Source organism: Monomorium pharaonis, chromosome 1 (assembly GCF_013373865.1).
Source record: "Monomorium pharaonis isolate MP-MQ-018 chromosome 1, ASM1337386v2, whole genome shotgun sequence".
Classification (NCBI taxonomy): Eukaryota; Metazoa; Arthropoda; class Insecta; order Hymenoptera; family Formicidae; genus Monomorium; species Monomorium pharaonis.
This window is the reverse complement of record NC_050467.1, coordinates 32788339-32816067: the sequence shown is the minus strand read 5'-3', so window position 1 is coordinate 32816067 and position 27729 is coordinate 32788339. Positions and strand designations below refer to the sequence as shown.

The window sequence follows — 27729 nt, the reverse complement described above, 5'->3', positions numbered from 1 at the left end:
TAAATCGTTTTTCCACTTTTTTCCCAGAATTTTCTAAAAGTTTATGAAAAAACTAGATGTTTAAAATATGAATAAAGTAATTAGTCAGAGCAAGATGCCATGTTACTTTTTTATAAATTACCTTTCTTTGGAAATAAATTATTAGATTCTTCTGATTTTTCTGAATCGTCTGATGATGAAGATTCAGGCACATTTTCTTGAGAAATATGTGATTTATAATTTTTTTTTTCTGAAAAGTACAATATATTTGTTCAAAATTATTTATAATAATAATATTATTATTATTTATATTATTATTTATAATTATTTATTTATAATTTATTTAATTTTAATATTATCTAATTAATTTTTAATCAATTGTCTAGTTACCTTTATGCTCCCAATTATTTTCTATATATTTTATTCTTTTTAAAGTTGGCGATGTTTTATCCATTAAACGTTTTTTATTTGAATTTTGGGATAAATTATTAACTTTTTCTGAATCGTCTGATGATTCGGATACATTTTCTTGAAAAAAGGATTTATCATGAATTTCTTTCGAAAATAATTGTTGATTTTCATCAGTTATTTTTTTAGATTTTATTTGTTCGAAATTGTTTCTCGATTTACTCCCAACATCTAACTCACTGTCCGTTGTAAGGACGTATTGCTGGAGATTTAATTTTTTTAATTTTTCCTCTGCTTCAGAATACGTTCCTATATAATAAACGTACATTTAATAAACGTAATCCAACCAGCATTCATTTTACAAGCGTTTTTTATGATTTGTTAAATTATTTGAGTTGTAAAACAATTATTATCTCCGTTTTTTTATATAACAATTATTTGGAAAAAAATGTTATTTTACTTATTTTTTTCTCAATGTATAAATATAAATATGATACAAAGTTTCGTGTGTGTGTGTGTGTGTGTTTGTGTGTGTGTAAACATTAAAACTTTTTTTTAATTTACTTGCTTTTCCCCGTGACTGCACAATATATTTCGGCCATGAATAATCCGGTGGTTGACAATTTACTACTAAATTTCTTAATTTAGTTAATCTTTCCTTATTATAAGGCCGTGGCATAAAATGACAGAAATATTTATTTCTTTTATTATCCCACATAATCCATTCTTTTGGCACAATGTCAACACTTTTAATATTATTTCTTATGCCTTTAAATTCAATTAATCTGTATTTATAATCATTACTCATCTGCAATTGTAAAAATATTTTTATATAACTCATGAATTTTTAATGGGAAATAAAATAATATAAACAATTTTTTAAAATTTTAATCAAGACTTACCTTGAAAGAATGCAAAAATGTAAGAATTTCTAATTATTTCTATTATGTTATTTACAATGCGACAGACGTGGCATGATATATATAAAAGTACGTTTTTATAAACATGTGGTTGTTAAGGAAATATATGCCGAGCGCTCAGTGACGTCTCAAGTCCATAAAGCAAAATGTTTAAATTGTAAATTTAACTTAATTGTTTAACTTGTTTCTTTACATATGTAATAGTCCTAATACATAAATTTTTTCTTTCTCGACTACACTGAGATTTATATTTATCATTTTTTTCTGTATTTTATTTACTTTATATGTGCCAATCCTTCCATACCTTTTCGTTACAGACCACGCTGATAAATATTTTGAATCACATGGATGATTATACATAGATTTCTTTTTTTTTTAAATATCACCACAAATCTCTATGTGTTCCATATCCGTTTGATTCTCCGAAAAATAAATATTATTAATTTGCATTATACTTCCATTAAAAAGTAAAACTGTGTTATTAGGTGATTTTGTTGTTAAGAGCACATCTTTATATTTTAATTTTTTAATATTTATTTTTCCTGAATTTTGACAGCTTGATTTGAGAACTTTAATTTCAGATGATACATTTGATTGTGCTTGATGAATATCAGATATTTCATTGTAACGACGGCATATTTGCGATAAAGGTTTATTGCCATTACGTAATAATTTCTTCATTTTTCCTAATGCATTTTCGAATGAAAATGATGTAATGTCAGATAGAGGACATTGCATAAATGATACATCATCCGCAATGTGCAGTAGATTGTGGATGTTGCCAATTAAAAATTTCTTTCCATAAAATTTTGCTGTGAGATGTACAAATTTTTTTAATAAGTTTCAGGCATGCGTATAGTATTTTAGTGCTGTGTCTTTTCCCGACAAAATCCGAATAGCAGCGTGAAAAATCATAAAATGTTTATATATATCTTTCGGTAAAATTTTTTTAAAAATGATTGGTCCAATATACAATAAAAGAAAATGATATTCAGTAGCCTTAAATTTTAAATTCTGAAAGAGATCGAGTTGTTCTTTGGAATTCCTCTGGGATGTATTGTTGAATTTTTATTAACAAAGAAGATAATTGTGTTTTTGAATTGTACGATAATTTTTTAATATATCGTTTGTCCTCTGTACCTTCGAGCCAGCATTCTAATAGTTTCTTCGTAACTCCTAAATACAGGAGATGCATTGCATCAAGTGGAAAACTGTTTATCATATCAATTGGTGGGTAAATATTAATTAAAGGAGATATTCCATTGTGATGTTCTCTATTTACTTGTTCTCTGAAGGAACGATCCGTTCTTATTTCATAATTACCCTCTGGGTAAATTGTCCGATTTTTATACCGTTCGCCACGTACTAAACAACGTTCACATGCCCAAAATCCATTATGATTTTTTATACATTTTATAAATGAACGAGCTGGTCTATCACAAATAAAAGCTTTAATACGAACTTGAAATACTTTATTATTTACATTTACTCCTTCAGATTGGAGTAGATTGATTTCTTCAACAAACTTTTCAAAATATTTTTGGATATTTTGTGGTTTTTGATTTCCACAATAAATTGCAACTGGATATGGTTTATAAACATCGGGTTGATAAAAAATTTTGCATAAAATTGGCCAAAAACTTATTGAACTGGACTTAAATAGTGGCAAACCATCTACATTTATGACCAACTCTATTATATTTAAATGTAAATCAGGATTAAGATACTTTACAAGCTGTGAAGTTAAACCAAAATATACAAATAAACCATTATCATTTTCATCCAGTTTCTCAATTTTATAATTTTCACTTGTAGTTTGTAAAAATGTTTTAGAGCTTTTTGGTAATTGAGGTAAGATGAGTCGTAATATATTTAACAAACCATCTAAACGAGAATGAGGAAGTGGCGGAAATTGAAATGCCCATTCTCGAAGATCATTTATAATATTATTTGATTTTTCTTCGACTGACAAACCTGATGAAACTGAAGAAATATTTGCAACCTCATTTTCTGACACATCTAAATCATCTTCTGACACGTCTTCTCGAATATTACTTTCCTCAGTATCATCATTATCTAATGATATATTTGTCTCGTTTTCCAAATGAGAATTGTTTTGTACTTCAATCGCTGACTCGATCTGTATGTCACTGTCAAAATAATTTTGCTGTTGAAAATTATCAACTTGAAACAATTCCGATTCTTCAGATGATGTACAACTTGATGGCACTGTTATGTTGTTTTCCGCAGAATTTTCGTTTCGACTTTTTTTTCGAAGCATACGATGTTTTTGAACTCTTAAACGCGTTAAAACACGTTTTCTTGCTAATCTTCTATCAAATAGATCCATAATATTGCACTAGTATAACCTTAATCAAATGTAACTGTCAAAACATGCAATCTTAACGGTGACAGACATTCACGAAGTAAACGCATCGAGATAGTCACTTAGAATATCGATATAATTTTTTCCTCAGTGCGTCCACATATCGGGACCTTTTTCTTGTAACGATTAAACATTTGGCCTCTTGTAAATAAGATTAGAATTTAAAATATTTAATTCAACATTTGGTTTATTTTAGTGTTAAGGATAATATCAGGCAATCCTTACCAGGAAAAAAAAATTACCCGATAAGGTCCTTATGATATATATCGAGTCAATCTTAAGCAGGGTTCTAAATAATGCATTACTTTTTGTAATGCATTACGGTTTCATTAAAAATATTTTTTTATTAACTAATGCAAAGATCCTTAATTACGCATTACTTTCTTAATAAGTAATGCGATTTTTTTCATTACTCATTACTTTTGTAATAAGTAATGCGATTTTTTTCATTACGCATTACTTTTTTAATAAGTAATGCAATTTTTTTCATTACGCATTACTTTTGAAATAAGTAATGCGATTTTTTTCATTACGCATTACTTTTGTAATAATAATAAGTAATGCGATTTTTTTCATTACGCATTACTTTTGTAATAAAGTAATGCGATTTTTTTTATTACGAATTACTTTTTTAATAAGTAATGCGTTTTTTTTTATTACGCATTAATTTTTTAATAAGTAATGCGATTTTTTTCATTACGCATTACTTTTTCAATAAGTAATGCGATTTTTTTCATTACGCATTACTTTTTTAATAATTAATGAGTAAAGAAATAATTATTTATTAAAAAAATAATAATAATGCATTAGTTTTTAATTTGCATTTTTATTACCCTGATCTTAAGTCAGGGCAGAACTACATATCCTGATCGGGACCTGCTTATATAATCCTATGAAAATTTGCATATGTAATTAACATTTTCTGACAAGGCATGTGCAATAAATCCTTATCAGGACCTGATTATTTTACATGATTTAATTTTACTTTCGACTGTGCTACGGTTAGCCAGATTAGATAATGATAAGGACCTAATAGGGATGGCCTTAGTAAGGCATGCCTTACAATTACCCGATAAGGTCCTCATGATATATATCGAGTCAATCTTAAGTCAGGGCAGGACTATATGTCCTGATCGGGGCCAGCTTATATAACCCTATGAAAATTTGCATATGTAATTAACATTTTCTGACAAGGCATGTGCAATAAATCCTTATCAGGACCTGATTATTTTACATGATTTAATTTTACTTTCGACTGTGCTACGGTTAGCCAGATTAGATAATGATAAGGACCTAATAAGGATGGCCTTAGTAAGGCATGTCTTACAATTACCCGATAAGGTCCTTATGATATATATCGAGTCAATCTTAAGTCAGGGCAGGACTACATGTCCTGATCGGGGCCAGCTTATATAACCCTATGAAAATTTGCATATGTAATTAACATTTTCTGACAAGGCATGTGCAATAAATCCTTATCAGGACCTGATTAGATTACATGATTTAACTTTACTTTCGCCTGTGCTACGGTTAGCCCGATTAGGTAATGATAAGAACATAATCGGGTTGGCCTTAGTAAGGCATGCCTTACAATTACCCGATAAGGTCCTCATGATACCTCAGGCCAATTTCTAGTCGGGTGCCTTAGATTTACTAAGTAAGATTTTGTTACGAAAAGCTAATAAGGACCTTACAAGGTACTATTACGGATGCCTTAGATTTACTAAGTAAGATTTTGTTACAAAAAGCTAATAAGGGCCTTACAAGGTACTATTAAGGATGCCTTAGATTTACAAAATAAGATTTTGTTACGGAAAACTAATAAGAGCCTTACAAGGTACTATTAAGGATGCCCTAGATTTACTAAGTAAGATTTTGTTACGAAAAGCTAGTAAGGGCCTTACAAAGTACTATTAAGGGTGTCTTAGATTTACAAAGTAAGATTTTATTACGGAAAACTAATAAGGGTTTCATAAGGTATTATTAAAGATGTCTTGAATTTAAAAGAATAAGATTCCAATATAGAAAATTAATAGGGGCCTTAGGATCTTTTAAGGATGCCGTAAAATTGATTAAATTTTACGTAAAACTAATGAAGACTTTAAAAATTATTTTAAAGATACTGCTGATCTACTAACAAAATAAGTGACATAGAAAATTTTCTAGTAAAGTGTCATTTATTTACATTTAGTGTTATTTAATTAATTAATATATAAAAAATGTTTGTGTACACATATGAACACTGTAATTATTCGTAAAAATTTATATATTAAGATTTCTACATTAGTGAAGAAACGAAACGATAACAATAGTCTGTTTACGTAGTGGCAATTGAAATTGAACTAGTTTATTTGCCACGGATGTTAATGAATGTGTGCCATTGGTACCAGATGATGCTGTAGAAAAGCGCCATATATTTAAGAGACTTGAGTTGCATGGATATTTGTAAAATGATTCCTTTTTTGTCCAGATTCTACCTTCAATTGTAATGCTCGAAAGAGATGTATTATGCTTATCACAGTACATAGAAGAAATTTCCGTAATATTGTACCATTATTTAAAAGCACTGTATTATCTCGCCGTTTTGTTGTAATTGTAAGGCCATTCCACAGAATTTTACGTATCCAAAATTTATTATCATGAATTGATCCTTTAAGTATTTGATTTTCATTGAAAGGTTTATCTGTGTTCACAACATTTTGCTCATATATTCTGCGACACACTTGCGCCAAAGGTTTATTGGATGTACGAAGAACACGTTTAATTTGTCCAAGTTTGTTTTCGAATGGAAAACAACTTATTCTGCTTAAGGAACAATTAAAGTTTATCACGTCGTCAGCTACATGTAATAAATTGTGTACATTTATGACTAGCGAGTTCGGACCGTACAAATGTGGCATGGCCTTAACAAATACTAATAAACACTTCTTTGCAATTGCATTATGGATGATAGCGAATTCATCACTACATAAAATTCTGCAAGCAACATGAAGTAATAAAAAGTGATCATATAATTTAGATGGAAGAATTCCTTTTAAAACAACTGGGCCACAGTATAACAGAAAAAATCTTAATTCTGTTGCTTTCCATTTTAAATATTCAAAAATTGCTCTCGGTTTTCGTTGAAATTCAATAAGAATATAAGGAGTAAAATGTAAAATACTTTTTGAAATCTGTATTTTTTGTCGCCGGGATAGTCTAACATTCAATGGGCCCTTCATCCATAAATCTATTAATTTTTTCATAATTCCATTAAAAAACAGATGCATATGATCTAAAACAAACATTTTTACAAAATCTATTTCAGGAATTATATTAATCAGAGGCGAGATACCAGTATGATGAGCACGATCTTCTTGAGCAAGAAATGATGCTTTTGTACGTTCCAAACAATCTAAATCAGGATAAATTACTTTGGTAGATTTTCCTATTCTGATCAATTCTCCAACAATAGTGCAACGTTCACACGCGTTGTAACCGCCATGCCCTTTAACGCATTTTAAAAAAGCCCGAGCTGGAGTGTCACAAATAAATGCTAATAATTGAACTTTATACTTTCGATTTTGTATACAAATTCCATTTTGTTGCAAACTATTAATTTCTGAAATAAATGATTCCAGATATTTGTCTAAACATCGCGGTTTGCTTTGACCATAATAAATAGCGACAATAAATGGTTTGTATATATCCGGATAGTAATGAATTTTGCAAAGAATTGGCCAAAAAGATTTGCTTCCAGATGCAGATATAGGCATACCGTCCACGTTAATTAAAAGCTGAATAATATTTTGAGAGAAATTTTTGTTGATTTGTTGTTTTAAACCTGTTTGCAAACCAAAATAAACAAATTCTCCATTTGGATGTAGATCGTTCTTATCGTCCATTTTTATTACTTCGTATGTTGCTTCATATGTACTCAGGAAAGCTTGTGCAGATTTTGGCAAAGTAGGTATTAAGTCTTGTCTCAATAAATCCAGTAATAGCTGCAGGTGATTATGTTTAATATTGCAATTAACAGCCCAACGACGCAGATTATCGATTATAGAGCACTCATTATTTTGCAAAGAATCTGTTTCGATATCCTCTGTCAAAAAACGATGATCAAGAGACTGCGAGGTTTGAGGGTTGTCACAATCGTCATTTGTAATTAAATTTTGGAGATCACTGAAGTCTAAAACGCTTTCTTGTAGCACATTACTGTTGTTTGTAAAAATAATTTTATTTTTTATATTCTTAAAATTTGATATTATTTTACACAAAGGGCTCAAAATTCATCTTCCAAAAATTGAGTGAAATTTGAATGACGATTGTGGATTAACAAATAAACATACACAAGGGCCGGTATTCATAGTCGGATCTTATATTTAAGATCATCTTAAGTATTGTCATAAGATGCCATCAGCCAATCACAGTATTAAAAGTTCTCTATTGTATTAAAAGTTATGTATAAAAACTAAAAAAAAAACTATCTTAATTCGTTCATCCACGATCGTCGTTCAAATTTTATTAAATTTTTTCGAAAATTAAACCGTTCTAATTCTTATTAAAAATATATTTACCATAATTATCTGTGCCATTTGATACACTTTCATATACGAGATTAGATGTACCTACATTTTCCATTACTTCATCACGAACTCTGTTCTCTGTAAAAATATGCTTTGTTTATAAAACTTCCAAAATTTTATATTACTTTTATTTCATTTGAAAAACGTATATTTACCATGATCATCTATTGCGCTGGATGTTATAACTTGTGTATTAAATGAATTCGTAATTATGCCTTTTACTTGTTCAATTTCTTGGATACATTTTTTTTTTACAATTCGACATTTTTTAATACGATATCTTACTTTTTTATTCATCTTGTTTTTTATGCACAATTCAGTTTCAATCTGGTTGCACTCATACAGAGCATTAGTGGCGACGAGTAATATTCAATGAGAGCTCTTATTTCTTCTTAAAACAGATTTCTTATTTTTTTCCTGAGATTTATAGTGGCGTTTGTCGCCAATCAGCATGGAACGTTCTCGTACATGCATGCGCATAACGTTCCGTGACACCAGTTCGCGTTAAAACTGTTTCCACGTTAGCGTTACATTGACCACGTGTGTGTCTGTTGCAATTATTTTACTAAGTAACTGTGTTGAAGTTACTGTGATTAAATTAATATTTTGCTTGGTCTAACAAGTGGTAATAAACAATAGTATTGAAAGTGAGAAAAAGTACGTGAGTTAATTAAGAAACGTGTAAAACGCGACTTAACCTATTTCGTCTCACAGCACAAAACTTCCAAAGGAAGCTTTATTATGTTCTTTAGACATTAAGCGTCTTTTGGATGTTTGTGTGTCTTGGAATATTTATAATTTATATTTAAAGTTATTATTAGACGATGCTTGGTATCGTACGTATATTTTTTATACACATACTGATAGACACTGGCAAGCAACTCAGTTCCTTGTATAGATCACTGCAATTCAGTAAACAATCTATGAAATAAATTAATAAATTCATTGTCTTGCTATTATTTTTATTTCTTATTACTTATTCCTCGCCATTGTCTGATAGTATAAGAATACAATAAATTAAGTATCGTCAAAGGAGAACTTAAATATATAATTATAAATTATAAATTATTAAAAAGGATAACAGTGTTGACACCTGCTTACTATTTCAGTGAGCATTAAAAAGTATCAAATTGTTGAGTTTGTGGACGAACAAAAAAATGAAACATTTTTTTTTTAATGTGTCCCGTCCAAGTGGGTGACCTATGATCAGGCACAAAGATCTTGTGTATGCAAATTTATGCCTCCTCCATATAACGCTACATCAAGAATAAAATTAAATAAACTTATGAGTAATAATGCAGAGGCACCAGAATCTTGGTTATCATATCCGGTTTATTTGAGAGGCGAAGGAGGTAAAAGCAATTTTTTATATATTTGTGACTTTTAAAATTTAATTTATAAATTTAATTTATTGCTTTATTTTTCTTATCTTGCTTTTTTAATTTCGTTTATGCCATTTTGTTGTTTTATTTTTGTATTATATTTTTTTAGCTACGTTAAAAGAGACAAAAAAAAATTACGTGCAATTCTTACTAAGGAACAGGCATATTCTTACTCTACCGACAATGATGACTATGCGAAAGAAAAGGCAGTAAAATGTATGAAACTTTTTGAAGAAAAGGCGAAGAAAAAGAATGGAAACACGGCTGAGAAAATTTTATATGATGATGAAATCAAAGAGACATGTAATGAAACCTATATTTCAAATGAATCCTCCTGTACTTCTGTAACTTGTAAGTACTCCTTTGAAGTTCCTGAGTTATATATAAAAGCACATTTAATATAGTATAATTTTTCAGTTTGATTATCAAATGTATTTCTTAGATCTATGTTCTCACCTGTTGTCAGTACAGACTTCCCTGGAGTACATTCAATATCATCAGATTTAAATATTATGCTATATCAAATGTGCTCTTTTCTAAACAAATTGCAGATTAATATTTAGCCAACTAAGACTTCTACAGAGCACATTTGATATGACATATTTTAATCTGATGTATGTTTTTTTATTTACATGTATTATTTGTCCTTAATATTTACACAGCAAGTGACCAAAGTGGACATATAAGTAAATCATCAATTCAAACTAAACCAAAAAAAGATGTAAGAAGGAAGGTGGACGGTCAGGGAGATACAAAAGCTATTTCAAAACCTTATACTTCAGCAAAAAAACTTGTTAAAAACATTAAGTCGAACAGTATTCCAGAAACATCTAACACTGATGAATCAAGTGACGCGATTACATCCTCTGAAAATGAGAGGCACGCAGAAAATGAACAAAATGTCACACACATACAACATACAGACACAGACATGACATTTTCGAAAGGTTTTTATACATATCTTCTTCCATATTATAACATTGAACATACTGTTGCATTTATCCTAATTAATGCTCCTGGGAATGCCTGCCTGTTACACAATTTCTGTAAAAAAAGGAATAGTTGTAGTACCAACAAAAACCTCCATGTAAACTTAAATTTCTGCAGAGATTAGTAAAATATTTATTATTGTACATATGGACACGTATATGTCAACAAAATTCTCCTAATATCCCAGTACTTATACAGTTGCTAAAATTTGCAGAAATTTTATTTAAGTTACTAAGAGGTTTTTATTGGTGTTAACCAAAGTTTTTATTGGCTATCTTATCTTTTTTATGGAAATTTTCGTGTAACTCGTCTATCTATATGTACATTAATGATATGTTTGATCATGACAAAAGAAATCGCTTATTAAGAATTGTAATATATGTTGAAGCAAAAAGATACAGCCATTAAAGGATACTTCTGATTGATTCAGCATATTTGTACGCTGTTCTGAATTCTTTTTTAAAGTGACAATCAATAACGGTCGAGTAATAACGGTAAATTTGCTATAATAAAAAATAATAAACAGCTAAAAACTCAAATTATGTCATACTAATTCTTCAATTATTTATGGTCACCACAAAAATATAAGAACTTGGAGCAATTCACAAATTTGCTGAGTCGATTCTTTTATGACTATATCTTTTATTTCAACATAAACTGCAACAATTATTGGCAGGCGATTTCTCGTTCCTGATGTCATAAAATACATACATAGAGAAATATCTCCAGGAGCTTTAAATGTATAAATTTACCTATTAACTATTTTTTTCAGAAATTCTTTTACTTCATAAAGCAATAAAATCATTGACCGTCGAAGTATCAATGCAAACTGAGGAAATAAGGAAATTGAAGTTTTGCATTGACAATACATTGAAAGTAAAAATAGATGCAATAACTATAGAGAAGTTTGTTGAAAAACATAACGTAATGCTTAAATTATTAAACATTGAACAACTGGAAAATTTTAATGAAAAATTATCTGCAGGTGGAGAATTTCTTTCTGATTTTGTAAGTTTATATATATATATATATATATATATATATAAATATACTTGAAATTTATCGGACAAATATTAATATGACAGGATAAATTGAGACAAATTGGATTAATATAAATTTTGAGACATTGTCTATTTTTAGTATTGAACTAACTGTTGTTAATTGTTTAATAACTTACATTTGATAGAATACTCAATCGTTTGAAACAAAAAATTATTTATTTTGAAGTTAATACCAATCCGTTTTATTCCGTGATTTGATTTGCGTATGCTTAGATCGATCCTGAGTATAATAATAGTTAAAAGTAATGTTTAATTTACAGAAATCAAGTCTCGGTTATCTGGTTCAAGAAAATATGTACAAATCTATACTTGTTATTTTGAAGAGATTAATGGACAGAGGTTTGGCTGTACAATGTACTGCGGTTTGCCAACGCAAGAATAAATATGTTTTTAAAGATACAGAATTATATAAAATTCTATTTGGTAATTTATTATAAAAATATAACACATTGATGGTCAAATGTAACGCGTTTATTGAATAGTTAAAAAGTACAATTTATATTACAGCTTCTATTTGCAACAGTTGTGCAACCGAAGGCAAACTGGTAACGGAGAAAGAATTTAATAAAGCTTTAGGAAGTATCTTTAATAACGCCAAAGATTGGGATGGCCAAAGAAATGTGCGTCGACTTGCAACGTCCCAAGTATCTAATACAGATAATTAATATTCGTGTTAATTTTATTTTAATAATTTTATTTAAAAAATTTAAATTAATAATGCAATATTCGTTTTAATGTTAGCAATATATTTTATTTTAGTTTCTGATATTTCCTTATATTATTCAATTTATTATTTTAGATACTTAAGGAGACATAGGACTTTTTCAGTGTAAAAAAATATGCCTTTCTCATGATTGATTTTTGGAAAGGATCTAAAAGTACAAGGATCGGGTTTTTTTGGAAATTAAAGTATATATTTTTGACTATTAATCACAATTTGGTACTTTAAATTGCACTGAAAAATGTTCCTATAGTCCCTCCGCCTTAGACACGCCGCATTTTGCCATACTAGAAATATCTGCGACCTGACCTTGATCTGAATCGATCTCTTGATCTGAATCGATCTCTTGATCTGAATCGATCTCTTGATCTGAATCGAAAAGTATAAAAAGTGTTCTATAGTATATTTAAAATTCTTCTCTATTGGATGGAATTTTAAAATTTTTATTTTTAACAAAATAGCGGAGCTTTGAAAAAACAAAAGTTAGAAAATTAGAAGTTTTAAGGTTTAAAAGTCCGCCAATTGTTAAGAATCAAAAATTTGAAAATTTTATCTGATAGGGACTAGAATTTTGAATATATTTTAAGACCCCTTTTATACTTTTCGTTTCAGACAAACTAGGTCGGATATATTTCTAGTATTGCAAAATAAGGCATATCTAGGGTGGAGGAGCTGCACATACAGTATTTTTAAGGATAATTTAAAATACAAAATTGTGATTGATAGTCAAAAATGTTTGTTCACTACAAAAAACAATTCTTACAGCTTGTATAACATTAAAAAAAAATCATGGAAAAGGCACATTTTTATATTATTTTATTTTTGACTTTTTTTGATACCAAAAAGGTCCTGCTGACCTCTTAAAATACGTTTTATATGTTTAAAGATCAAATTATGTTGGCTAATTTACGTTAATATATGTATTGTTTATTTTATGTTTTTCTAATATAGTCAACATACAATTTGTAGTACAAATTTTAGTACAAGTTTATATAATACAAATATATATATATAGAGCATTAAAATAATTGTATATTTATTTACAGTACTATACAAAAAATTTAAATTAGCCTTGATACTTAATATATAAATAATAAGCTTTATTCATTAAGGGCAGAGCTGTAGTAATATTTTTAAAATAGAGCCTAAAATTATTAATTTCGGATATTTCCTTACAAGACTTTATGACCATTTTCTTCATCTTCGGTTAACTTTAACCGACGGTTAACTCTATTGGTATTGACCAATCGCACATTGTCATTAAGTAATACTTAATTGCCAAAAAGTTGTCAAATACGATTGGTCGATCCCAATAAAGCTAAGTATCGGTTAAAGTTAACCGGAACTGAAGGAAATAGCCATTAATAATATTTTCTTCTGAGGCACCTAATAATATTTTTATAAGGACCTAAAAATATTGCCCTTATAATGTCTTGATAATATTTCTTTGTAAGGCTCTTTTATATTTCCTTATAAGGGCCTGATATTATTTTGCTTATATAATGCCTTGATAGTATCTCCTTATAAGGCCCTGTTAATAATTTCTTATAAGGCCCTGTTAATATTTCCTTATAAGGCCCTGTTAATATTTCCTTATAAGGGCCTAATAATATTTTCTTTACAATGCCTTAATAATATCTGCTTATAAAGCCCTAATATTTCCTTATAAGGCCCTATTAATATTTTTTTATAAGGACCTGATAATACATCCCTTATAATGCCTTGATAATATTTTATAAGGCTCTAACAAGATTTCCTTATAAGGCCCTATTAATATTTGCTTATAGGGTCCTGATAATTTTTCCTTTAAGGTACTCTTAAACCATTTGTTTCACTTCCTTTTCAGGCCCTACTTATATATCCTTACTAGGGCCCGATTAATTTTAAGGAAGGCTAATCAGGGCCTTATCAGCGCTCTATTACATTTTTTACTCGGGATGCCATGAATAATATTTTTGATATTAAGAATATTCTATTCGACAAAGATGTTAACACGACATCAAGAACATCGGCGAATAATAGTATAATGTCATCGGTGAATAATAGTACGGCGTCATAAAAGAATTTATCAGGTAGCATAATAACAGATACAGAAACAGACACTTTCGAAGTTTCTGTTTCAAAGGAAGACTTCGATTTAATAATCGAAGAACGAATGCACAAGAGAAGTGGACGTAATATAAAAAGAAATATACATTATAAAAAAAATTTAAGATTTAGACCAGGTTTATATCAAGAATTTTTCGCGAGATTATTCTGGAAAACTAAATGATTGCAATCATGTGCAATAAACTTTATCAATCATTATATACCACAAGATATAAATGGAGGATATCTTAATGGTAAGTTATAATTGGAAATACTTTTTTTTGTTCTCGATGTTTCTTGTAATTGCTTCTATAATATATATATATATATATATATATTGCTAATTTTATCATAATTTCTTGTTGTATTATTTTTCTAATATTATATAGCATTCGTGTTTTTTTTGTTAGGATATTGTCGATGTGGTAGTGTTATGAAAATAAAGTTTGAGTTGAGGGACTGCGGTAATAACGTCATATTATTATGCAATTTCAAAAAAGGTCAAAAATCCAAAAAATACGGTCCGTTATATTTAAGAAGAGAAACTCGCAAAACTACGGTTGATACATTGAAACGAATGTTTATACTTATCGGGCAGCAGAAGCTGCGAATTTTACACTACCTGGGAATTCGAAATGTCCCTTAATTCGATCAAGTAATGTATTGCATGTTGCAAAAAATGAGAAAGTATGCGCTAATTACCTTGATCCTAATCCTATACAAGCGCTTGTTGTTATGAAAAATATGACGAAATATCGTAATTGCATTGGAAATATCGGTCTTAATCCATTTTATATTCATTACTGTGTAAATTTACAAATACAACACACGTATAAAAAACTTTTTGCTAAATACGGAGAAAATTTGGAAATTTATATTGATGCAACAGGAGCAAGACTAAAGAAAATTACCCGTACGAAAAAAAATTATAAGAGAATTATTTAAAAAATATTGAAAAACTTCTGTGGATAATATAGGAAAACTATTGAAATACTATTGAAAAATATTGGAATACTACTGTGTTCTTATTACAATACTATTAGAAAACTACTGAGAGCCTATACGTTAAGTATAGTATTATTCCTAATAGTATTTTCGTCGACAACTACTGAATTCTGATACCAAAACTATTTGTGAAATATTCGAACAAAATTTGTTTTTACATTTCAGTGATAAAGAACGAAACTTCTAACAAATTTGTGATGCATAAAAAACATCTTTCGAGTAAATTTCTCCCTAAATTTTCTTGAGCTCTTATTTTTATTTCAACTTTTCCTTTTCCATAAAAAAACTTTTTTTTTTAATATAAATTTTAACTGTAAATACATAAGAAATAATCTATAAAAAAAATGTGGATTTATAATTAAAATGTCTAAAAACTTTAAATTTTTGTAATATTTTTTTATTTTAAATACAATATATAACTTTTTAGTCATATTTTTTGCAAGAAACATATACATGTGTACATATAAAAGAACAAAATTTTAACTCATAAAGAATTACATTAGGATAAATTTAATAAACGATAAATTATTTAATCAATTTCCACTGTATTTACCAAAGGCACGATATGTAACTTATATATATCACATATATATCACTATTTTCGTAAAAGTAGTAATTGCACCGAGGAAAGTTATTTGTTTTCTTTGGTCTGGTTTTTCTTTGCTCGAGGTACAGCATTGTTACATTTCTGTCTGACAGCTGCTTTAAAAAGTTTTTGAGTGTCCTTATTACACTCAAATATTGAAAACACATGAGCTGTAATAATTAAAAAAATAAATTAATTTTTAAGAAAATTTTAAAAATATGTTAACAAAAATAACGCAATAGTAAAATAAATATATATATATATATAATATTTCTTGGTTGTAAGAAAACGCAAGACATAATATTAAATTTATAAATTATTTATATATAAGATATAGTCGAGGCATGAAATTCGTCCATAATTTTTTAGGTAAATTTAATTTATTCTTTATTTGATACTTACGGCGTCATTAATACTTAATCATATTTACTACAGTAGTGCAGAGTGTATGTTTCTTTTTCAATATACTTTCATATTAAAAAGAAAGATATGCTTTGAACTAATGAAAATTAGTATGGCTAGGCATCAATGACGCCATACTATGTATGTACACGGACCTTCAATGATAAAAAGAATTTTCCCATTGGACGAGAAAAAATTCACAAACTAATTCTAAAAAGTACAGACAATTATTTAGTCTACATTTTTATAAATGTATCTTATTATAGGCTGCTTTCCTTTTAGGGAACACAATCGACACAAGTATCGTTTTATCTTTGTTACTCATTGAACATAAAAAAAGATAGAACGATGCATGTGTCGATTGTGTTCGCTAAAAGGAAAGCAGCCATATTCTATTATTGATATATGCAACCAAATTTTCAGAATTTTAAATACTATAGATTAATGCAGAATGTTTTAAATTGCATAATATGTCTGATGCGTGATTATATAATAAAAAGTATTAGTAAAATCAAAAGAGTATAGGTTATTGAACCACGAGATCTTCATGTTTGAACAACCTACAATGTTGAAGTTAATTAATCTTATCAATAATATTATATTAACTCTAACAACATATTTATATAATTTGTTATATTAAATTTAATTACATATATAATTTATGCTATTTAAATTATAAATTTTATTAGAATAGTAATATTTAGTATTACAGTCTCTTTATTAACAATAAATTCGTAATTTATCCAGCTTAATTCTTGAAAAACGCTGTAAAAGTTAGAATTACCTTCAATTGCCTCAAGACGTTTTGGATTTAAATGTTCTTTAGGTGTTATATTTGCTCCTTTCATAGTATTAGCAATTTTTCCCGTTAAACTACATGATGCCAGTTCTTCTTTAGAAAAAACTACTGATAGTAAATCGCATGTGTATTGCGAAATACTATTTCTGTTACAATTTCGAAGACTAGCACTTACAAGGACACCTGTTTCACCAAGATCAATCATTTTTTCCTATGAATAAAAAAAAAGATCAATTATTTTTGTACACAAAAAAATGTAAAATAAATATATGAAAATTATACTTACATTATTAGATTCTTTATTTGATTCCATTTCTAATATGTTATTTGTAGTATTTATCTCATTTTTACTTTTCTGTAAATATATTTTAGAATCGTAAATATAAATCTTAATATCTAATCTTAAATATAAATTAAATTCTCTATAAATGTAAAAATATGACATTATATTATACATAAATAAAAAAGTTAAAGCTCTAGTAATAGATAATTTTATTATTTACAATGATAAAATAATTAATCTATATTTAACAGTTAAACGAATATAATTTTTAAATAGTTAAGACAGTTAAAAAAATATTTTTTTTATACAAGAAATTAATTTTATTTTGAATCTAAATAAAATATAAGAAACTCGTTATTTTTTAAGTTTAACATTATTTTAAAATAAATAAGATAAATTGATATTTCTATAAATAAAAAATAATATTTACTTTGAAGTCAGTGTAATCAACTTTGTCGTTAAGTTTCTCTGTTTTAAGAAGTATGTTCTCCACCAAATTGTTTATTCTCGGCAAATCTAAAAATTACATATAAAACAATTAGAACATTAACAAATTAAAGAGTGAATATGTGTAGTGAATGTATAATACGATTTCTCCTAACATAATATATACTTAAATTTTTATATATAGTTGATATGTAATATATTTCTATTTATATGTAGTATAATTAAATATATTTAAAATATATTTAAAAAATATATATAGTATATAGTATGTAAAATATACAATTTTATACAAATAAAATACGTACTTTCAATACAAGAAAGTGATATACGCAATGCCATATTTTCCTTTTTTAAATCATCATTTTCTTTCTTTAAAGTGTCGTTCTCTTGTATTAAATGCTGCGACATTTTTGAAGAGCTGTCATCATCTGAAGATTGTCCACAATCTATCTTTAAATTTAAAAAAAAGATAAAATATGTAAATGTGCCAAAATATTATATTATTTTTAGCAAACGTATAAATATCTTACTATACATACATTTTTCATTATCTTTACTTCGGTCCATAGTTTTGAGGATTTGGTTTCAGTAGTTCCACGTTTTATCCCACTTTTTTTGTATTTGTGCTTTAAAAAATAGAAATGGAGCATAAATAAATAATATAAATAATTTAAAAAAATTAATAAAGTGCAGTAAATGTATATCATATAATAACCTTTTTATTCTGACTATTCTCTTTTTCATCGTCACTCCATTGTTTTTTACACATTGATTTCCTTTGTCCTTTAGTTGGTTCTAAAACTCCATATGTTTCTAGATTGTCCCGTTGTTCGCACATTTTAGTCCATTCTTAAAATTAAATATTTTTAAAATAAAATATTGTACCATAAAGTGTGTAATCCATACCAAAATCAAAGTATATATATTTATTATATTTATTTTTTACTAGACACCACAGATGCTTTGCGCGCACTATTTAGCATTTTATTCTCTACTTTTTAAAAATAAATTGCAATGATAATTCTATAGATAACCATCTATACAAATTATTATTTGCTAACTCCGCAATGATAGTCACAAGTTCACAAAGTTAGCATAATAAGAGAACCAATCAGCATTGCAGAAAGGCTCTCACAACATGCAAAGAGAAGCGGAAGAAATAATTGAAGGTAAAAAAAAATAAAATAGATATTTAAAAGATAATAAAAACATTTTTGATATTTTGTTTAGTTTACGAGATATATCAAAAATATCCAAAAATCTCAACCATGAACGGTAGTTTCATCCCTTCAAACTGTTTTTGAGCCCAAACGGAAAATTTTTAAATTAATATATTTACCCCCTCTATTTCTCATTTACGTCAAGTTTCATTAAAATCTGAATTTTCGGGTTTGTGAGGTTCCTTTATTAGTACATTTAAAAAATCGATGTGTTCATTGAAATAATAAGTTCATGTCGTATATTATTTTATACTGTAAAAAATAAATATATTTATATTTGTACATATGCATACCACCAAAAGAAAGTATCTTTGCCGCAACTATTTTCCAGTCACACGTTCGTACTTTTTTTTTCATGATTGATGCTGGTGCAATGTCGCAATCAGGCCATTTTATTTCAATTTCGTTTTTATTTTTAATTATATTTAAGTATTCCTCTTCATCATTTATTTTATTTTGCAGCCAGTCTTCATAACCAACAGCAATTTTTTTATCTTCATTAACGAATTCCAGTAAAAGACACTTATTATTATCCATTTTGCTCTATAGAAAATACTTATTTAGATGCTGTAAACATGCACATACATATATACTTTACGTGTGTATGTGTGGTAAACTGTATGTTAAAAAATAAACATATGTATATATATATATATATACATATGGTATAATATAGATATTTTTAATAAAATCCTCTCTTCCTTTTTGACATTGTGTCGTTAAAAAATTACAATATATCAATCTTTATAAACACAAAATGCAAGATTAATTTTACATAAAAAATATCTCGGCACGTGCAATTTCGAAATTTTGAATCGGGTAGAATTAATGAGTACAAGCGATACTGCAGAACCCCCACATTTATTTAGTTCTGATGTTTTACGTGCAGCAAAGAAAAAGGTTGTAGAACAAGATTATCTGGACAAAGATCCTTTGAAAGCATTATTATTAACGCAATTAGGATCTTTACGAAATATTATACGCAGTATAGGATTAAATCCATTTTTTATACATTATTGGTCAAATTATCAATTAAATTTGTATAGAACATGCAAATTCCGAACCAGCTTGTGTATATATTGATGCAACTGGAAGTTTAGTAAGAAAGATTAAGAGGTCTGATAAATGTAAATCAAAACACATATTTTTGTATAATTGCGTTATTAATTGTAAAAATAATGGCCTTTTTCCAGTGTGCCAAATGTTATCTGAAAGTCACAACACTAATGCAATTCAATTTTGGTTAGGAGAATGGATCCGTTTAGGTGCACCTCCTCCACGAGAAGTTGTATGTGATTTTTCTAGAGCATTTTTAACGGCAGCCGCCCGTTCTTTTACTGGATATTTAACTTTAGATAAGTATTCTGATGCATGTATAAATGACAAATTACCGACATGTTACATTCGAATTGATGTAGCGCATTTTATTTAAAAAATATAGTAATTTTTTAAAAAATACACGACCAAGAATTAAGCAATTTTATTTATCTTTATTAAGACAATTTTGTGTCGCAATATAGAAATGGCAGAAGAAATTTTAACTTCCATATTAGTAATTGCTAGAAGTGAAACTGAAGGTAATACGACAGAAGATAAAATAACGACATGTGAGGAACATAAAATGAAAATGAAACGTTTGCTCATGTCGGATGCAGAAGTACAATTTTTGGAAACAGATAAAGATTCAAATTCTACCGATGACGATGATCATGACGACACAAAAAATGGATGGTTTCAATGGGCAAAGTCTATAGACGAAAAAAATTAATGAAGTTGGTGATCGAGAAAATGCGCATTTTATGCCTGCATTTGCTGATAAACTGATAGCAGATGCAAGATATTTACTTTTATGGTCTTGTGTATGCCGCGATAAATTTGGAATTGGAAGAATTCCGGCAAGCAGTGCGTCTGTTGAAGGAGAATTTAATATAATAAAAAATATATTTTTAAAAAATGAGACAACACCCAGTAAACACTGATTCGTAACATTTATGTGATCATTATGGAACAATGTTCCACTGTTCTCGTAATAGTTACGTCATTTTCCAGTTACAATTTGGTCAAAATGTCAGCACATTCTGGGCAACAAAATCGGAAAAAGAGAGAGGGAACATATACATAATGGTTTCGTATAAAATAACATTACGTATATGAAGTCACATTTACGTATAAAATAACGTTACTTTTACGTATAAGCTGACTTTTATAAATTAATGTAAAATGCTCGTATAAAATTACGTACCAGAAAGATTCTTCTTGTAACTATTATGTCGTTTTTACTTTATTTTTCTTAAAAAGGATTTCTTACCGAAGCTAAAATTTAGCCATAACAGCTAAGATGTGTTTTTAAGACGTAATAAAAAATACATATGCCCCGAAAGCTCACTATGATAATATAGATTGATCCGGTTTCTGTCACCGTTGGTGGTCTGTTTATGTAGCCTTTGGAGTGTAAATTGCATTAGGAGAAAGATGCCGCGTGCGTCGTCTAGCGGCAATCCGCGAACTACATACTTTTTAAATTTATATAATATAGAATAAGTTCTAATCGGCTGATATGTAAATAGATTTTACCTGGTTCAAGTAGAATGTTATTGATTTTAATAGATTGCGTATATACTAACTACAAAACTATTTTACTAAATGCAGTATGTAAACTAAAAAGATATAATAATTACAAGAGGCTATAATCAAAATTTCCGCATAATTGTAAATTATTTATTATTTAACAAATTATTATTTTTATTTTTATTTAATAAAATTATATTTCTTCTTATGCTTAGTAAATAATTAATAAGTAATAATAGTAACAGTGGGAAGTCCAGAATGGATTACAGTGATTCACGTGGCACGGAAGGTGTTAAAGATATATGATGTCGTAATAACATTATCACATTTATGCTACATTAACAAAACTTTTATGTTAAGCTCATTGAAGTCATCAAAATTACATAATTGTTACGTATTAAACATGATGTCACAATAACATTATCACATTTATGCTGCATTTACAAAATTTTTATATTACGCTCATTGACGTCATCAAAATTACGTAATTGTTATGTATTAAACATGATGTCACAATAACATTATTACATTTATGCTGCATTTACGAAATTTTTATGTTACGTTCATTGACGTTATCAAAATTACGTAATTGTTATGTATTAAACATGATGGCGCAATAACATTACAATAGTAACATCACATTTACGAAACATTAACATTTGGCTTATTGACGTCAACAAAATTATGTAAATGTTACGTAACTATGCAACGAAAAAGTGACAACACAGACATACGTAACAGTTATAGTCTCGTTACGTCAATGACATACTTGTCACATTATTAGTTCGTTGTGCTGGTCTGTAACATTTATGTGCAATATGTTTTATAAATGTTCCGTAAATGCTCACAGCGTGTTCATTGGGCACCTATGCGTGTTGATGTTTTTGTATCAAAACACATTAAATTTCTCAGTGGCCGAATAAAATTAGTATGTTACGTCCGGCGGGGCCAAGGATCGCGTCGTTCGTATTTCCTATTGAATTTTATTATTTTCTATTATTCTCTACTCCGCCGAGCGGAAACAGAGAGAGATCGCGAGGAACAGCGGGAACGAAAAATAAAAATTCCTGGCAGATTTTTTTTCTAACTGATTTATTTTAATTCTATTAGAGAAATGGTGGCCTTGATGACTGTGTCTGAGGCGACCATCCTGTCTTCTATAATTGTGGGCTTCCTATAGCCGCGTGGTGAGAGTTCAGCGGTCGGACTCCCCTTGATGTGGTTGGAGCCCGGAACGGGTCCCGGACACAAAAGATCGCGGAGCGAAGGCAATGGTCGAGGCGGGAGAGTTGTAAGGGCCACTGGCAGTGGCTGGTCAAAAACATGGGGGTCGAACTCCCCGTGTTCCACCAATTCGGCGTACAGCCGCCTCAGCTGTACTTTCCTACCGCCTCGCCGAGATCTTTCCATCTACAGGGAAGAATGCCATTTCTCAGTTCTCACTATTTTATTTTGTATCGTATATTTGAAAATTAATTTTAGCGGAGTTTTAATTTATAAGTAAGAATTTATTTCCGTAAGAATACGTTAGCGGGTGGCGCGACCGATTGGTGCTTCGCGCGATGAATTCTAGCACGCTGGATCACCAGGAGGCGTGGATAGAATGAGGATCGAGGGACATATACCTCACACCATGAGTTCGGGTAGAGGCGCCTAGTAAGGTAGCGGCACCGTGTTCGGCGTCCGCTCCGGTGCTGTCAGTTTTGTCGGAACGCGAACGCGCGCCGACTATCCCGCGCCCACGCTAGAGTCCTTCGACTTTCACAGGGCCGGTTGACGGGAAGGGTGTACACTTTCCAGCGCGCACCTTCCCGCACCGTTGGCTGTTTGTCCTCGAGGGGATAGGAGCGCGACAGATAGAAATAAGTAAACGAGGCAGATGATCCTCCCGATTGCCGCGAGAGAACGCGAACGCGCTCACTCTGCGTGTAACGAGGGCCACTGAGTTTCTTACGGAACTACAGCTCGGCGCCAAGTTCACAACTCTCACTGTCTGTGAGAGGAAGTTATATTTCACAAAAGACCGAAGCACCACCACTGTCGCACGACACTCCACGATTAGAGAACGGAACGCACAAAAAAAAAGAAAAGAACTCGCTTGTCACAACTATAATGATTTTAATAATAAGAAGAAGAGAGAGAACTCGCACCTTTACAACTTGTTGATTTCACTCTCAGTCACACTCACACGCACGCTCGATCACAGCGATCGGAAATCGCTAACTGTAAAATAATAGAACGGATTAATCGTGTGAGGGAGAAATTGCCTTCTCTGATGTTACCGGTTGTCGTGAATGCTATAACTCGGTAAAATATTCTAAGTTCTTATTCGAGAATTGAAAATATTCTAAGTCTTAATTCGACACGCGAAAATATTCTGAGTCTTTATTCGACAATTGAAAATATGCTAAGTCTTTATTCAACACGCGAAAATATTCTAAGTCTTTTACTCGACACGCAAAAATATTCTAAGTCTTTTACTCGACACGCGAAAATATTCTAAGTCTCTACGTGCTAATATGAATTATGTCCAACGATCTTTCGGCGCGAGACGAGGAGGCAAAATCTCACTTTCCGTACGAAATTCGCGGCTTTTATACTCCCAACCGAGGGAGTTCGGGGGTGAAGAGCGTGGAAAGGAGAGCAGTAAATCATCTAGTGCCTGTCACGTAATTCGGCAATTAATGAATTACCGTATACGGCTCTATGGTCACCAGATGAAGTTCCGCTTCCCCATTCATAATTTTTGGTCGCGGGGTGTGTGACTATCGCACGCTCCTTGCAATCGCTTGCATTCCTCATTCGGGTTTTTATGAGTGGAGTTAGAATGGCGAGATTCTGGAACACGGAGGCGCAGCGTGCTTCTCCGCGTGTTCAATCCCATTTAGTTCGTTATCAATTAATTAAGGGCGTTGGGCCCCTAATATCTTACTCCAAACGGTCCCGCGCGAGCGTGGCTACGTCGGCGCCAGCGGGAGCGTTCGCCAGTTTCTTTTTAGAGGGGTAATTACTTCGTCCCGTTAATTAAGCGATTTACGCGATTGCCACCAAATGCCTAGTTTTGAGGCGCCTCAGGGGGAAGCTGGCTAGGGGGAGGATTACTCCTCTTTTTGTGTCTTTGCGATATCTAGCGCGGTTCACCGAGAATTACCGCTTTTAATTAGCGCGTGCGTGCCGATAGAATGGCCTGCACGCTCGCAGCGCGTGATCGTTTGGGCCCGGCACCGTAAGCGCGTGAATTTGCCGGCGTGCGCGTTGTCCTGGCAACGCGTCGTTGCAGGGCGCGATCCTCGCCTGGATCGTGACGGCCGGCTCGAAAATCTTACTTATCTCTCTCTGTCGCCCTCCTATCCTCTCGAGGACAAACAGCCAATGGTGCGGGAAGGTGCGCGCTGGAAAGTGTACGCCCTTCCCCGTCAACCGGCCCTGCGAAAGTCGAAGGACTCTAGCGTGGGCGCGGAATAGTCGGCGCGCGTTCGCGTTCCGACAAAACTGACAGCACCGGAGCGGACGTCGAACACGGTGCCGCTACCTTACTAGGCGCCTCCACCCAAACTCATGGTGTGAGGTATATGTCCCTCGATCCTCATTCTATCCACGCCTCCTGGTGATCCAGCGTGCTAGAATTCATCGCGCGAAGCACCAATCGGTCGCGCCACCCGCTAACGTATTCGTACGAAAATAAATTCTTACTTATAAATTAAAACTCCGCTAAAATTAATTTTCAAATATACGATACAAAATAAAATAGTGAGAACTGAGAAATGGCATTCTTCCCTGTAGATGGAAAGATCTCGGCGAGGCGGTAGGAAAGTACAGCTGAGGCGGCTGGTTGGTGGAACACGGGGAGTTCGACCCCCGTGTTTTTGACCAGCCACTGCCAGTGGCCCTTACAACTCCCCCGCCTCGACCATTGCCTTCGCCCTGCGATCTTTTCCGTCCGGGACCCGTTCCGGGCTCCAACCACATCAAGGGGAGTCCGACCGCTGAACTCTCACCACGCGGCTATAGGAAGCCCACAATTATAGAAGACAGGATGGTCGCCTCAGACATAGTCATCAAGGCCACCATTTCTCTAATAGAATTAAAATAAATCAGTCAGAAAAAGAATCTGCCAGGAATTTTTATTTTTCTTTCCCGCTGTTCCTCGCGATCTCTCTCCGTTTCCGCTTGGCGGAGTAGAGAATAACAGAAAATAATAAAATTCAATAGGAAATACGAACGACGCGATCCTTGGCCCCGCCGGACGTAACAAAAGCATAGAACAAATAGAAAAAACAGAAGAACATACTGAGAGTTCCAACCGATCTCCGATAGTTAGTAATATTAATTTAGAAGATAATTTTGGATGCCCTGCTTGTGCGAATAGAGATGCGCCAACCGGTGCACATAAATGTTCTTTATGCCAAAAAGCTGTTCATGCAATTGATACTTGTTCTACGCCATTTGAAGAAGAAGGCTATGGTCAGAAACGGATTTGTAAACAATGTAAAATATCTGACAATGCAAGCGAAATATTAGCAACAAGAGAAATAGAAGATTGGAGAGGACTAGCATCTAAAACTTCCAAAAGCAGATATCTTCAACGAGGTAACGTGGAACAGGACTTTTTATTAGAAAAGCTCCAAAAAGTACCCATTATAAAAAATGGTGGTAATATAGCAGTAAGAGCTGTTAAAATAGGAAATCAGAAATATTCTTTTACAAACACTTGCGCGTTTGACATATATTGCAACTTTTTATCACAGCTTATTTTGATAATAATTATATTAAAGATTTAGTACACAAAGAAAGTTGCAATATGTTTTTTAAACTTGTTCTTGATATAGCCACACATGGAATTAAAAAATCTTCTTATAGACTTCGAGTATTAATATTGCGTGAAATTTTTCAAACTTCAATATTACGTAACAATTGTATACTAATAAATTGTGAAGTTACAGTTGCCTTTCTATACAAGAAATTATTTGAAAAATATCCATCATTTAAAGAAATATCTAGTTGTAGTAATGATTGTCCTAAAAGAGAGAAAATATTACCTTTAGTTCAAGTTAAATTTGAATTATTACAACGAAGAGAATTTGATCAAATTGAGAAGGAGATAACTATACAAGGAATCCGACCCTGTTGTCAAAAAGATTGTAATGGTTTTGAAACAACTATGATTTCTTATTCAGGTACTTAATAAAGATATATTTGTTTTTCATGTATATGTATGTACGTATTTATATTTGTTGGTTTTGTTTTTTAACTAAATAATTTAATTTACAGGTAATTTGATCATATTTGAATTATATTCAGAAAACACAGAAGAACAACAAATTTCATTGAATGAACTCCCAACAGAATTAAATATTTCATTCGTGGAACATACGTATTCTTTGATTAGTATTATTAATTTTAAATCGCCAAAAATACAAACAAGACATTCCGGGGACTCTGATATATGGACATTACACTGCTATATGTCGTCGAAGGAATAATAAATGGATAAGATATGATGACTGTAAAGATGCAGAAACGGTATTAGATAATAATTATAATGCATGTCCACATATTGCAATCTATATAATTACACAGGCACACAAAAAAAAAGTGGTTGGTCCGGCGGACCAGACTAGTCTATTCTTATGTATTTCGACCCGCTGAATCCGAATCCAATGTCAGAATTGCAAAGTTAGCTCGCATTTCTTAACCTCAAAAAAAATTTTTTTTTTAAATGTTGGTCCGGCGAACCAGACTAGTCTATCCTTATGTATTTTGACCCGCTGAATCCAAATCCAAGGTCAGAATTGCTGAAATGACTCATTTTTTTCTAACCTCAAAAAAAAATTTTTTTTTAACGTTAGTCCGGCGGACCAGACTAATCTATTTTTATGTATTTTGACCCGCTGAATCCAAATTCAAGGTCAGAAT

The 27729-nt window shown here is 30.8% G+C and overlaps 2 protein-coding genes across 6 annotated transcripts; one reads left to right on the top strand and one right to left on the bottom strand.

The window, feature by feature from the left end:
* The first annotated feature begins 8730 nt into the window (after nt 1–8730).
* Nucleotides 8731–13440, top strand: LOC105834469. Of its 4 annotated transcripts, none has more exons than XM_036287098.1 (7): nt 8731–8918; nt 9371–9613; nt 9805–9994; nt 10306–10590; nt 11406–11641; nt 11955–12117; nt 12202–13440. In XM_036287098.1, exons 3-7 carry the CDS (start codon nt 9862–9864, stop codon nt 12357–12359), a joined length of 975 nt encoding a protein of 324 aa, XP_036142991.1. In that variant the 5' UTR covers nt 8731–8918; nt 9371–9613; nt 9805–9861; the 3' UTR covers nt 12360–13440. The 4 variants fall into 4 exon arrangements, with proteins under 4 accessions (XP_036142991.1, XP_036142987.1, XP_036142993.1 ...); XM_036287094.1 differs by having other exon boundaries at nt 8733–8918; nt 9799–9994; XM_036287100.1 differs by having other exon boundaries at nt 8733–8918; nt 9753–9994; nt 11406–11509.
* A 2501-nt stretch (nt 13441–15941) lies between these two features.
* On the bottom strand, nt 15942–22229 carry LOC118646625. Of its 2 annotated transcripts, none has more exons than XM_036289937.1 (7): nt 19539–22229; nt 18565–18874; nt 18331–18475; nt 18009–18094; nt 17582–17650; nt 17281–17506; nt 15942–16264 (listed from the first exon to the last, which is right to left on the bottom strand). In XM_036289937.1, exons 2-7 carry the CDS (start codon nt 18730–18732, stop codon nt 16140–16142), a joined length of 819 nt encoding a protein of 272 aa, XP_036145830.1. In that variant the 5' UTR covers nt 18733–18874; nt 19539–22229; the 3' UTR covers nt 15942–16139. The 2 variants fall into 2 exon arrangements, with proteins under 2 accessions (XP_036145830.1, XP_036145836.1); XM_036289943.1 differs by having other exon boundaries at nt 18331–18471.
* Nucleotides 22230–27729: the final 5500 nt, after the last annotated feature.